Source organism: Trachymyrmex cornetzi, unplaced genomic scaffold, assembly GCF_001594075.2.
Source record: "Trachymyrmex cornetzi isolate Tcor2-1 unplaced genomic scaffold, Tcor1.1 scaffold468, whole genome shotgun sequence".
Classification (NCBI taxonomy): domain Eukaryota; kingdom Metazoa; phylum Arthropoda; class Insecta; order Hymenoptera; family Formicidae; genus Trachymyrmex; species Trachymyrmex cornetzi.
This window is the reverse complement of record NW_017299487.1, coordinates 556,594-567,923: the sequence shown is the minus strand read 5'-3', so window position 1 is coordinate 567,923 and position 11,330 is coordinate 556,594. Positions and strand designations below refer to the sequence as shown.

Here is an 11,330-nt window from a genome sequence, read left to right as displayed (position 1 = left end):
CTATTTCTTCTATTTATACTTTAATTTAATAGTTATTCCTAAAAAATCTATTCCTTTTGTGTAAATCTCAAAGTCTATAATTATTTCAAAGTCTATAATTATTTCAGAACCAAAATATATATGTGTTGTAAATATATATGAAAAGTAACAACATCAAAGAAGTTGAAAAGCATTTGTAATTACCATATAAGTCATTCATAGAACCAAGTTCTGCAAGCATATTTTTTATGAATGAATTACCGTGCATTCAAACTGCAGTCTTGTAATTTTTCTACACTTTCTACCAAAATCTTGTCTTATACATGCGCACATGCGCGGACGAGGCGCAGGAGGTAAAGCCTAGTTTTCAGTCAGTCGGCCGAGAGCCGTCGAGGAGTTCGAGTTGTATACAAATTTGGTGCTCGCGACACACACACGAGGTTTCGGAAACTACTACCGTAGGCTGACAGAAATCGCGTCCGATTTATGAAAAAAAAAGAACCACAATACTTCTGTGTTACGAAATACGTCGATCACTATAAAATTGATGACAAAACATAAAACTGGCAAATCTTTTCTGCCAAACTGGTTAAAATGGAAACTCTAGTCGAATAAACCAACAGAATGTCTCGAATTTTGCACGTGAAAAATTTACATGTGAAAATGAGACGTCGTGCACAGCCATAATTAATTGCAGTCTAAACCGAGGAAAGGCTCGATTTTAAAAGTACGGTCGTGCGAAGAAATCTAAAGAAAACCCGAACGTGACACGACTGAGAGGCGCGAGACCGACGAACTTGAGCTTACTAGTGAATTTCCGGGGATATACGCTATGTGTTGATGACAGAGAGAAATCGATCTTTAAGCATCTCCAACTCTGACTTGCACTGGTTGGAAAATGTACTTTAAATGTCTTTAAATCAATCAAACGATATACTTAACGAAAGTGTAATTAATAGAGATATTTTAAATATTATTTGTATAAGGGGGGGATTATGCGTTTCGCGGGTTTCCAGATCCATTCTTGAGATGAAATATTATGTGTATTATTCAGAAAAATCAGTGATTCTGATTTATCGTTTATGTAATTTGCAAAAAGTATCTAATAAGGTATAATTTTTAAATGCAAATCAATTTTTCTTTAACTCGAAATTAAAACTTTGTCGATTATATTTAAAAAAAATCGCAGACGCTAAACTATTAGAAATTCCATGGAGAATGTCCCAAACTTTTATACCAAAGTAGTGTAACATATTTATTTACAAAAATGCTAACACACGAGGTATGACACGTCAAATTGCCGAACGTGTTCGGAGAAGAACTCAGAAAGGACTCATTATTAGTTTCGCGGAAGTTAGTGTGCACACGGGTTAATGTTCTTGTGTCTCCAACTAGAACGACGAGGAGAATACACGAAGTTATCCAAGCATGAACAAGGGAAGATCCGGTGCGACGGCCACCCGGAAAATTTTCATAGAGTTCACGTCACAAGGATTTCGCGTTCAATAAGCTTCTAGGTATGTTAAATGTGGTCCACTAATTAATATCAGGTAGAATTGTGGCATTTCCGGTATCTGCCTCGAACATATTTTATTTACGCGAGTCATGTATTGTATACATATGAATATGCCAGGATGTGAAATAACTGCGACCATTATTGCGGTTATGTCAACATAACAACAATAATTATAGAAATTGATATTATTATATGTTTACAATTGTAAATTACAATTTAAAATTATTTAAAAAATCGTTTACCATTATAAATGCCATCATTAACATCAATAGTTATGCATATTATTCATTATAAGAGGTACTTATTCGATTTCGAGTATTATACATTATTAAAATTTGTATGAAATAATATTGATATCTAAAAATTAAATTAATGTAAAATATATAAAAAGTATAATTTTATGATTTTATACAAAATAGAAAAGAAAAAAGTTATATTTTTAGAACATCAAGGTTCTCTTTAAAAATTCTAATTTATTAAATTTATATCTTTGACATTTCATTGCCTGGAAAAAATGTTTCATATATAATTATGTATAATTATATATTGACATACTTATTTCATATACAATTATATATAATTATATACATATAAAGTATGTCCTTCGTATATGTATATAACATTTTTTCCTAGATAGTTGCGAATATCAAAGTAAATCGATAGAATTTAATTAATCCTTTTTCAAGCATACATATTTAAAGTTTACATTGAATTATTCGCGTTTGTATAGCCATACTGCGTTTTCACATGACTTCGTGTTTGACTTGTTATCCAAAAACTCTGCCAATTGTGCGAGTTTCTGTTCACACTTCACAGTATGACGTATCGACTTTCGATACCCGCACCCATTGCTGATTCATGACTGCGAATAGTTCCGACGGGGACACACTCCTTGCAGCATTATCCCACGTCACTTGCTATGACGCTTAATAAGCGAGATATATAAAGGGTGGATCATTTCCAGATTGAAAAATTGCCTTTTTATTATAAAATATTACTTCTATCTAGTAAAGATCATAATGTTTCCTCGACGTTGCATGGCAATGCATCCGTCAATTTTATTTCGCTAATATTTTTCTAAGAATGTAAACGGGAATGTCGAATCACGTAATGCAGATATCGCAGATTATAACACGTGCGAGTAATATATTAAATGTATCGTAGATAAAGATTTTTTATATAAATCGTTTTCTTTTTTCTACGTTTTGTTAGATAGCCTGCTCTTTGCAAGAGGGAATTGCCTATTACCTGGTGTCATTATAATGACACCATTACGTTTAATTAAAGCAGATAATTCCAGCAAAATAATATTCAGTGCGTCATTTCTTACATTTTTTATGATCCGTTATACACGATATTGGAGCCGTTTAATGGCGATCGTTTATAAAAGACTGGCAGGTGGTAGAAATCCTGTCTAGATAGGAGCTGAATTCCTATCTAGATAAGAGCTGAATTCCTTTTTAAAAAATGGAATCTAATCACAAGGGTCAACCTCGTGATGGAAATTAGTGGCCCGAAACAAAGTGTCGTGTCAATGGATGATATTCAATTTACTTTGCAACGTACGGTAACTTCTCGCACGAACAATTCCTATCAACAAAAAAGGCAAGAGGGTTCCGGCTAAATGAAAACAAAATAGATTTCAAGAAATAAAAGAAAAAAGTTGAAAAACGTGGAAAAATAACGGGCCTTTTGTTTCAACCCTTTGATATGCTGTTACAATGTAAGCGATTTATTTTAACGCAATGTTTTTCTTGATCAAGCTCGGGATTCTTTATATATGATAAAAACATCAATTTTTAATGTACGTAAATGATTGCCACGACCAAAAAGAATAGAAAGAAAATTTAATAGCGCGAATACTTCGCGCTAATGCTATCGGAATTAATTTAATTCTTATTCTCTTATGTATTTAGTAATATAAATAAATAATGATTAATGATGTATTTTAACCAAGTTCGTTATTCAAATAGAGCATACGAATATATCCAAGCATAGAAATTAGCCCAATGGCCTAATTTAGATGTGGCCGGACATATCTAATTTTGTCTAAACATCACTTATCTTGATAAATAGTACATGTGTACGAATTACGCGATAACGCAAGTATAATTTATACCTATTTGTCAGGAATGACGTGCAAGGGTCTGAAATCATATTTTACGCACAAATTATCTTGCAGTTTACATTTAACTATTTTATATATGCATAATCATATATAAAATTTATATAGGGTAAACTAGGATATTATGGCCATATGGAAAAGATGGCCATAGGCCATAATTTCTCCAATAATTAATAAATAGTGCATTTTTATAGTCATTCTTAAAGATAATCAATATTTACAGTAGTTCATATAAGTACACTGTTCAAAATAACAATATTATAAATATTATCTAATCTTTTTTCTTTCGACTATCTGCAAAGTTTTGCATATGTCTGCTAAAAACTGTTATAATGTCTAATAAATTACAGTTAAGCTACCATAATCAACATTACATACACAATAAAGATACATAAATTGTGACCTATAATTAATACTTTTATTTTCACTATTTATTATATTTATAAATACTATGGCTATCTTTCTTAATATCACATGGTCATTTTTTCCCTAAAAATCAGATAAGATGGCCAATGCATACTTTGTAATATTTTGATCAAATTAAAGTTCTGTTAAGTATTTTCTCTTTAATTTCGATAGTATTTGTTACTTTAAGCTTCAGTGAAAGTAATATCTCAAATATTGTTAAAAAGTAACAAGAATAAATGTATGTTTTTTGCATTTTAAAAAACTATGGCCATCATACCCGAATTTACCCTATGTATAATGTAATTTATATATGTATAATCATATACTAAAGATATCACTTTTTATTATACAATGACAAAAATAAAGAAACGCAAAAATAGTTAAAAAAAAAGTAAATAGGTAATAAAGATTAATTGAATTTTAACTGTAACACAAACCTCCTCTTGATACACAGAGCACCAATGGCTTGATTGCAAGGCAATTTTTTTGCTTTCAAGCTGCGCTGCCGAAACTTTCATAGAAAAGCAAAACGTGTTTTCTGGATTCATCCAAAAGACATCGAATCAACCAGGACCAAGGGTAGAATTGCCCATATTTGTCGAAGAGGAATGATACGATGCCAGGTATGATACTCTTAAGATTCAAGATTCAAGTTTCGTGTCTCGTTAACCCCGTGACCCCTTCGCGATCAATTTCAGATAAAATTTCATTCGTACAAAAATCGAAATAGCAGAAGCCCCAAAAAAACGAATAAGAGATACCACAATTTTATTATGACTGACGTAAAAAAATATTCTTTTTTATGAAATTCTTGTGTTAACGTCATCCTCACGGTTGGTCAGAATTACAAAATGATAAATTTATATATTTCGATCATTATCAAACTTTCGTCCACGATTAAGAAACATTTCAAAACATTTGGTAAATAGAATCTATTAACAAGTAAACTTTGTGTACGATGTGCAATAAGTAAGAAACTTCGTGCTTGGTAAGAAAGTTAGTAACGTAGAAACCTATGTTCTTGACAAAACATAATATTCATGATGAAACTTATAAAAGAGCATACAACATTATATATATATTTATATAAAATTATTCTTCGCATCAATTTCTTGATATACAGAGTGAATCAGAGTCGTTGAGCCAGCTTTTTACCCTATGAGAAAATAATTGACTGCACACGTTACAATTCAATTAGGTATAAAGTCGATAATTTTCACATAGGGTAAAAAGTTGATTCAACGACTCTGATTCACTTTGTATGTAATGATAAAAATACAACGTATGTTCATATAGTAGTCCTTTTTCGTACCGTTGGGCTTTTATAGTGTTGTTGCCTTACTACACGTTACTTTTTATACTAGCACGTTGCTTACTGCGCGAGTAGTAAACCTTTATTACGTCCCTGCACTCTAGTTCTACGTATCAACTCATCTTCATTCCCTTTTATTTTGGCTTTTCCAAATGCACAATGAAAAAGCTATTTAAAAATCGCGTTCGAAAAAGTAGACGTTATAATAATTAAATCCATATCCACACGTGTGGATGCGTACGCGTACTAATTTTATCCACTCCAGATTTTTCCTTGCAATTCACAAAATCTATAAATTGCAAGAAAAAATCTGAATGAATATCCAGAATCAGTTATAACTTAATAAATATCTAGTTTATTACAGCAAAAAAATGATACGCTGACAGAAATTGCCGTTATAACTTCTCACATAAATTAGGTATTCATAAGTAAACTGTTATGAATTTTTTGAAATAATTTTATGTACACGTAGACTATGATTTATCCCCTTCGTGATCGTCTTAACGAAACGTATTTCTATTCATTAGCAAAACGAGCTCTCATCTGTGAAATAGCTCATTAAGGTTCTTGTATATAATGAAGCTGCATAATTTCAGGCAAAATAATCTACGAGAACTGCTTAGTATACAAGTATATACCATAAGCTCACTGTATATATATTTCATATATACACTAACTAAAAAATATAACAAAAAAATAAAAAAATATCCAAAATAAAAAATGTTTAATATTTATTATTATATATTTAAATATTTTAGCACAACATTTAGAAGAAAAATCAGTTTTAAATAACAAATTTAGTTATTTCAAAACAGCTATAAATATCTAATTACGTCATTTATTCAAAGAAGGATTCGCAATAATATTGCTTAAAAATATATATTCGCAATTGCTCACATTCTACTGGCGCTAAAGAACGTTTTCACTGAAGAACGTTTTCTTTTATGGTGCGTTTTACGGGACCATCTCTTAGGTAAATCCCTCAGCCGGTTTTATGTCGTAGATGAAATTTAAACGGAATTCTCTCGACAGAACAGATAAGACGGTAGATTATTTTGTGTGAATTACCATGTAACCCTTTCGCAAGAATTGCCGCGCGAAGTGGACGTAAAATTACCACGCACTTTCCACGGTCGGCAATTACCGAAGCACCCAAAGTGCGAACACAATCAAGAGCCCCTCAAACTTGAACATCCAGAAGTATCTACCGCGGTAGAAGAGTAAAAAGTTTAACAACTTTGGCTATCACTGCTGAGGTATACTCGCAGAATTCTCGCATAGATTTGTAAGCATCAAAACACGTCTGAACAATCTTTTGCAACTTACTTCTGAACTGTCAGGTGGTCGCACTATAAGCACTGTGCTCTGTTAAAACATTATTCTCTGTATCTTCAATCTTTAATATTCATATAAATATAACTATATAAGATTTTTATTACACGCAAGATCTTAATTTCATTCACAATCAATGTGTATAATTTCCACTTCTATAACACTCTTTTTATTGTGGAAAAAATAAATATTTTCTTACGCTGATTTCTAACGGAATTGATACGAGCTAGCCAGTAACCAGGGGCTACGGAAGATACTATTATATGCAATTACCTAGCTTGCGCAATTATACGTACTCCTCCAGCAATATTCCGTACTCCGGGAAAGTTGAAACGTATCTCTGACCCAATCTTTAAAACTACAGTTTGCACGAATGGAAATGTTTAATGCATCCTAAAATCTTCCTACAACACGCACCTCGCGAACTTTGGAAATAAATTGATATTATCAACGTTATAAATTCCAAAACTTTTACGGAATCATACAGATAATTTGTCAGGAATATTCTTTAATTTAAAACAGATAAATGTGTCATATATGAAGAAATAACTTTGATATATATAAGTATTTGTCTATTTTATAAAATTGGGTATTAGCGAAAAAATCAGATTTATATATTTCTCGTAAATCAAATAAAAACATCAGATACAGAGGAACATGCTGTGAAATGTGTCAAACTAAACGCGCGAGAAATTTATGCGAAAAAGAAATCGAACAACATGGATATAAAGTTGTCATAATAATACAGTGATATAGGTTTTTTGTCGTAATGTTCTACAAGGTCCGCGTTTCAAAGCCAATACTGATCTCTTTATTCCTTTTTGTCGTGTTCCTTAGTTTCTCTCTCTCTCTCTCTCTCTCTCTCTCTCTCTCTCTCTCTCTCCTCGTGTTCCGAAGTGCTCTTATCCTCTGACATGTCCGAAAAATAGATCACCGAAGGGTCTTGTTCCGCTTTCTAGTTTCCAGTAACGACATGAAATTCACCGAGCAGAAAGGAAGGTAGTATCCGCTTACAGAGCAATATCGAAGGTATTACAATATTTAAAGTAGGGAAACGGAACAAGGATTCTACACCATAAACGCGCTAATAGCGAATATTACACCTGTGACTCTCTCATAAGCGTTGAAATGAGTTCATATATACTCCTTGAAAGAGTATTTAAAATATTATTTTAAAAATAACGATTGCAAAATTATTTGGAAATTTCTCTTAATCTCATGTAAATTTAATAATTTCAAGTATTCGAATTAATTGAAGAACATATTTTACGATTTGACATTTCATTGCAATTAATCAAAATCATATATTTAATAATGTTTGAATAAATTCCTATATTAATCATCGTAAAAATGTTTTTGTAAAAACAATTTTATATCAACGCATATATCTTCTCACACAAATGTATCTTACCTTTATTATATATAGAACATTTCCTTTGTTCTATATTTAATATAAAGAAAAAACTTTATTGTATGCTTTATTAAGAATTGATGGGTTTTTTATGGGTTATAGTGTCAAAAAAGAAAGTTGCTCATTTTATTTGGAGACCCAGTATACGCTTTATCAAACAAGGGTATATTATAGTACCAAAAGGTCAATCAAAATCACGGAAAGAAAAGCTCTTTGTCCCTGAAGGACGCTTTCCTAGACACGTTATTTCGTCCGGTGGTGGTTGCATTGCCTTATCTCGATTTATATTAAGATTCGTAGTAGTTTATCCAACAATGAAACGGAATCCCCATTCCTGCGCATCACCTCAAATTATACCCGTTTATTTAATTAATCATTCCTACACAAACATATATTTACTACAATATTATAATTTCGTTATTAAATTAAGCACTCATCAGCCAATGACCTTTTCAAATTAATTTCAATAAATGAATTAATATTAAATATTTTATTTTCGTTTCAAACTAATGTTTTCAGTGTAATATAATACAAAATAATAAATTAATATTTTTGTTATTTCAGTAATTTCACGAAAAAAAAAATTCCAAAAGTATACCTAGTTAATTATAATTATACTTCGAATTTGGAAAACTTGATACAAAACTCACTACCTAATCAGCATAAAACTACAAAGAATTAAATTATATGTATAGAAAGAAATTAAATGTTGACAATTAAAAACCACTACATTATTTTTCATATAATATACTTACGGTTCCATCAAAAGCATAACACGCAATAATATTCATTAAATGAACGTAATTTATATTCATGAAATAGACTTATAGCTTTAGATGCAGCTTTCACTGCAAGAATGTATACGCGAAATAGTAACATCACTATTGTCGCATCAGTTGACCAACAGTAACGTTATTACAGTAATAACGCTCTATTGTGCTGCAGTCAATATCGTTTCGTAAACTAGCTCCACCAAGTACCACCAGTAAATACAGCGAATAATAGATAATATGCAGTCAGATGGTGGTGTCGATAATGGCAGAAAGAGAGCATAGATCGTAAAACGCGATGACCAAATACGATATAGAAAAATCAGAGCTCTCAGACGAGAGAGATAGAAACGATGAGAATCGGTAGAATTGCAAGGACGACAAATAGATAAATGAAACTGTTCGTCGGCTATTATGCGGCGGTTCGTTTCACATCCCGCATGCGATGTCGCCTGTTTCGTTTTCGGTATCGCTCTCTTTTCCGTTTTGCATAGAGAGGAGAACCATTCCGCAAAACTTTATACAGTCACTAAAGCAATAAAAAGAATAACAACGTTATGTATAATGGTTCGAATCAATCGTAAAATATCGTGAAATTTATTTAACAATTACACTAATTTTTTTTACTACTGATTTGTGGTACTTAATGGAAAAGTAAAAGAAACGTAGTTAAAATATGAGGTAAAGGAACCTATTCTGTAACTCTTAATGACTATGTAACGCTATACAGTTATAGTCGTTAAGAATCACAGAATAGGTCTCAAAATTATAAAATTACTTAGCAAAAATATTAATAAAAATAATATATGATAATAATATAAAAAGTAAAATTATATAGCACAAAGATATAAACCATTTGTCACGACCAAACATTTCATATTTCGTACGAATTGACTAAAACCGAATGAACGTTGTTGTCCACATCGTTGGTTATCGCGTTGCATCGAAAGTTCTATTTCCGGGTTCACAGAGCGAAATACTCTATCTGAAAACGTCAATTTAGTAAAAAGCGCAATGATATTGGAACATACAATCGTTCCCAATATAGTTAACCGTTTATTCATTCCCTCTGATATCACTAATATAACAATCATATCTTCGATATTTGATAAAAAAGGAGACAAAGAGAATTCTTTATGTATATGTTCAATATAATTCCGTATAGATAGATATTATAACTTATGTATAATAATTGACAAATACGTGCGCCAAAATGTTTGAATTACATCTATATAACTCATATACACATTAAATGTCAAATTAATTTGAGGACCGTCCACTAAATTTGGCACGAAAAATCTATACAATTTGCAAATCAATAACGAACTAATCCTTCGATTGATATCGAAGAATAGATTCCATGGCCAACAGGAAATTATTTAATCATATCCCTCCAACCACGAACAAGCAGAATTATTAAATTACACAATCGACAGCATATTATAGTGTTCATTACGAAAATCCTAATTTGCATCTACTATAGAAGCGTGCCTCGTAGCAATACGAAAGTTTCTCAAACTTCGACGGTAGATTCTGCACTTAGTTATAATGAACGAAAAGTTCCCTTCCTAACTACATTTATGAAATTGTTACTTGGGATTGTACTTGAGTGTGAATGACAAATATTGATATCTACTTCAAATTTAGCATAAAATAAAATAAAAATATGTACTGAAAAAGTGTTTTTATGTTTCTTTACAATGTTGTTTTAATCACATCAAATGCATGCTGAATAGCACTTTTCCATTGACTTTAATTAACTTCAAATATCTTTTCCTTTTTAAAATCTAAAAACGTTAAATTCAATTCGCATCTTTTCGATGCAAATAGCTAAGAAAACCCTCGGAGATATCACGAATTGTTTCCAACATCTACTTGAAATCGCGGAATATCCTGCGAGAGGCAAAGCTTCGACGTTGTAAAGATGGGTTGAGAACCTGGCGAGGGAACAAAGAATAAAAGGGAAGTCCTCTGAATTCCGAGAATGTTCAAATGCGATGTGAATCGCTGATCTCCTGCGATCTTTAGCGTATAATTTATCGGATATGTCTAACTTTCAATAAAATTAATCATCAAAATTTCTGGGAGATACGCATAAATTTTATAAACGTTATTCTCAGAAAGATGACAATCTCTGTCTGTCGAAACAAAATTACCAAAATTTATTAAAAATATACTTGTACCTACTTTTCATAATTTAATTTATAATCTGCGTTACTACAGCACGCATGCAGTCAGTTGTGTTAGCTTTCCATTATATTAATTTAAATTTGGATTAGTTTTATATATATATATATACATATATATTATATATATATGTATAATTAAACTACTTTTTATCTCTTATATTTTCAAGCATTGTAAATGTATAAATTATAATGCTTTTTACAATCTATAGTATATTTTAATGTTTCTAGAAATTTTTCAGAGTTTTTACATAACCTTTAAAGGGAGATTTATTTTAAGTACAAGCTGCA

The 11,330-nt window shown here is 31.2% G+C and overlaps 1 protein-coding gene across 4 annotated transcripts in view; it reads left to right on the top strand.

The window, feature by feature from the left end:
* The first annotated feature begins 1,041 nt into the window (after positions 1–1,041).
* Positions 1,042–11,330, top strand: part of LOC108764965 (uncharacterized) — a 36,242-nt gene continuing 25,953 nt past the window's right edge. For 2 of the 4 annotated variants that reach the window (XM_018513407.1, XM_018513405.1), the window contains exons 1-2: positions 1,042–1,496; positions 4,483–4,651. In XM_018513407.1, coding sequence (XP_018368909.1) covers positions 4,645–4,651 — 7 coding nt within the window. In that variant the 5' untranslated portion in view covers positions 1,042–1,496; positions 4,483–4,644. The remainder of the gene's footprint in view (positions 1,497–4,482; positions 4,652–11,330) is intronic. The other 2 variants (XM_018513406.1, XM_018513409.1) reach the window with 2 other exon arrangements.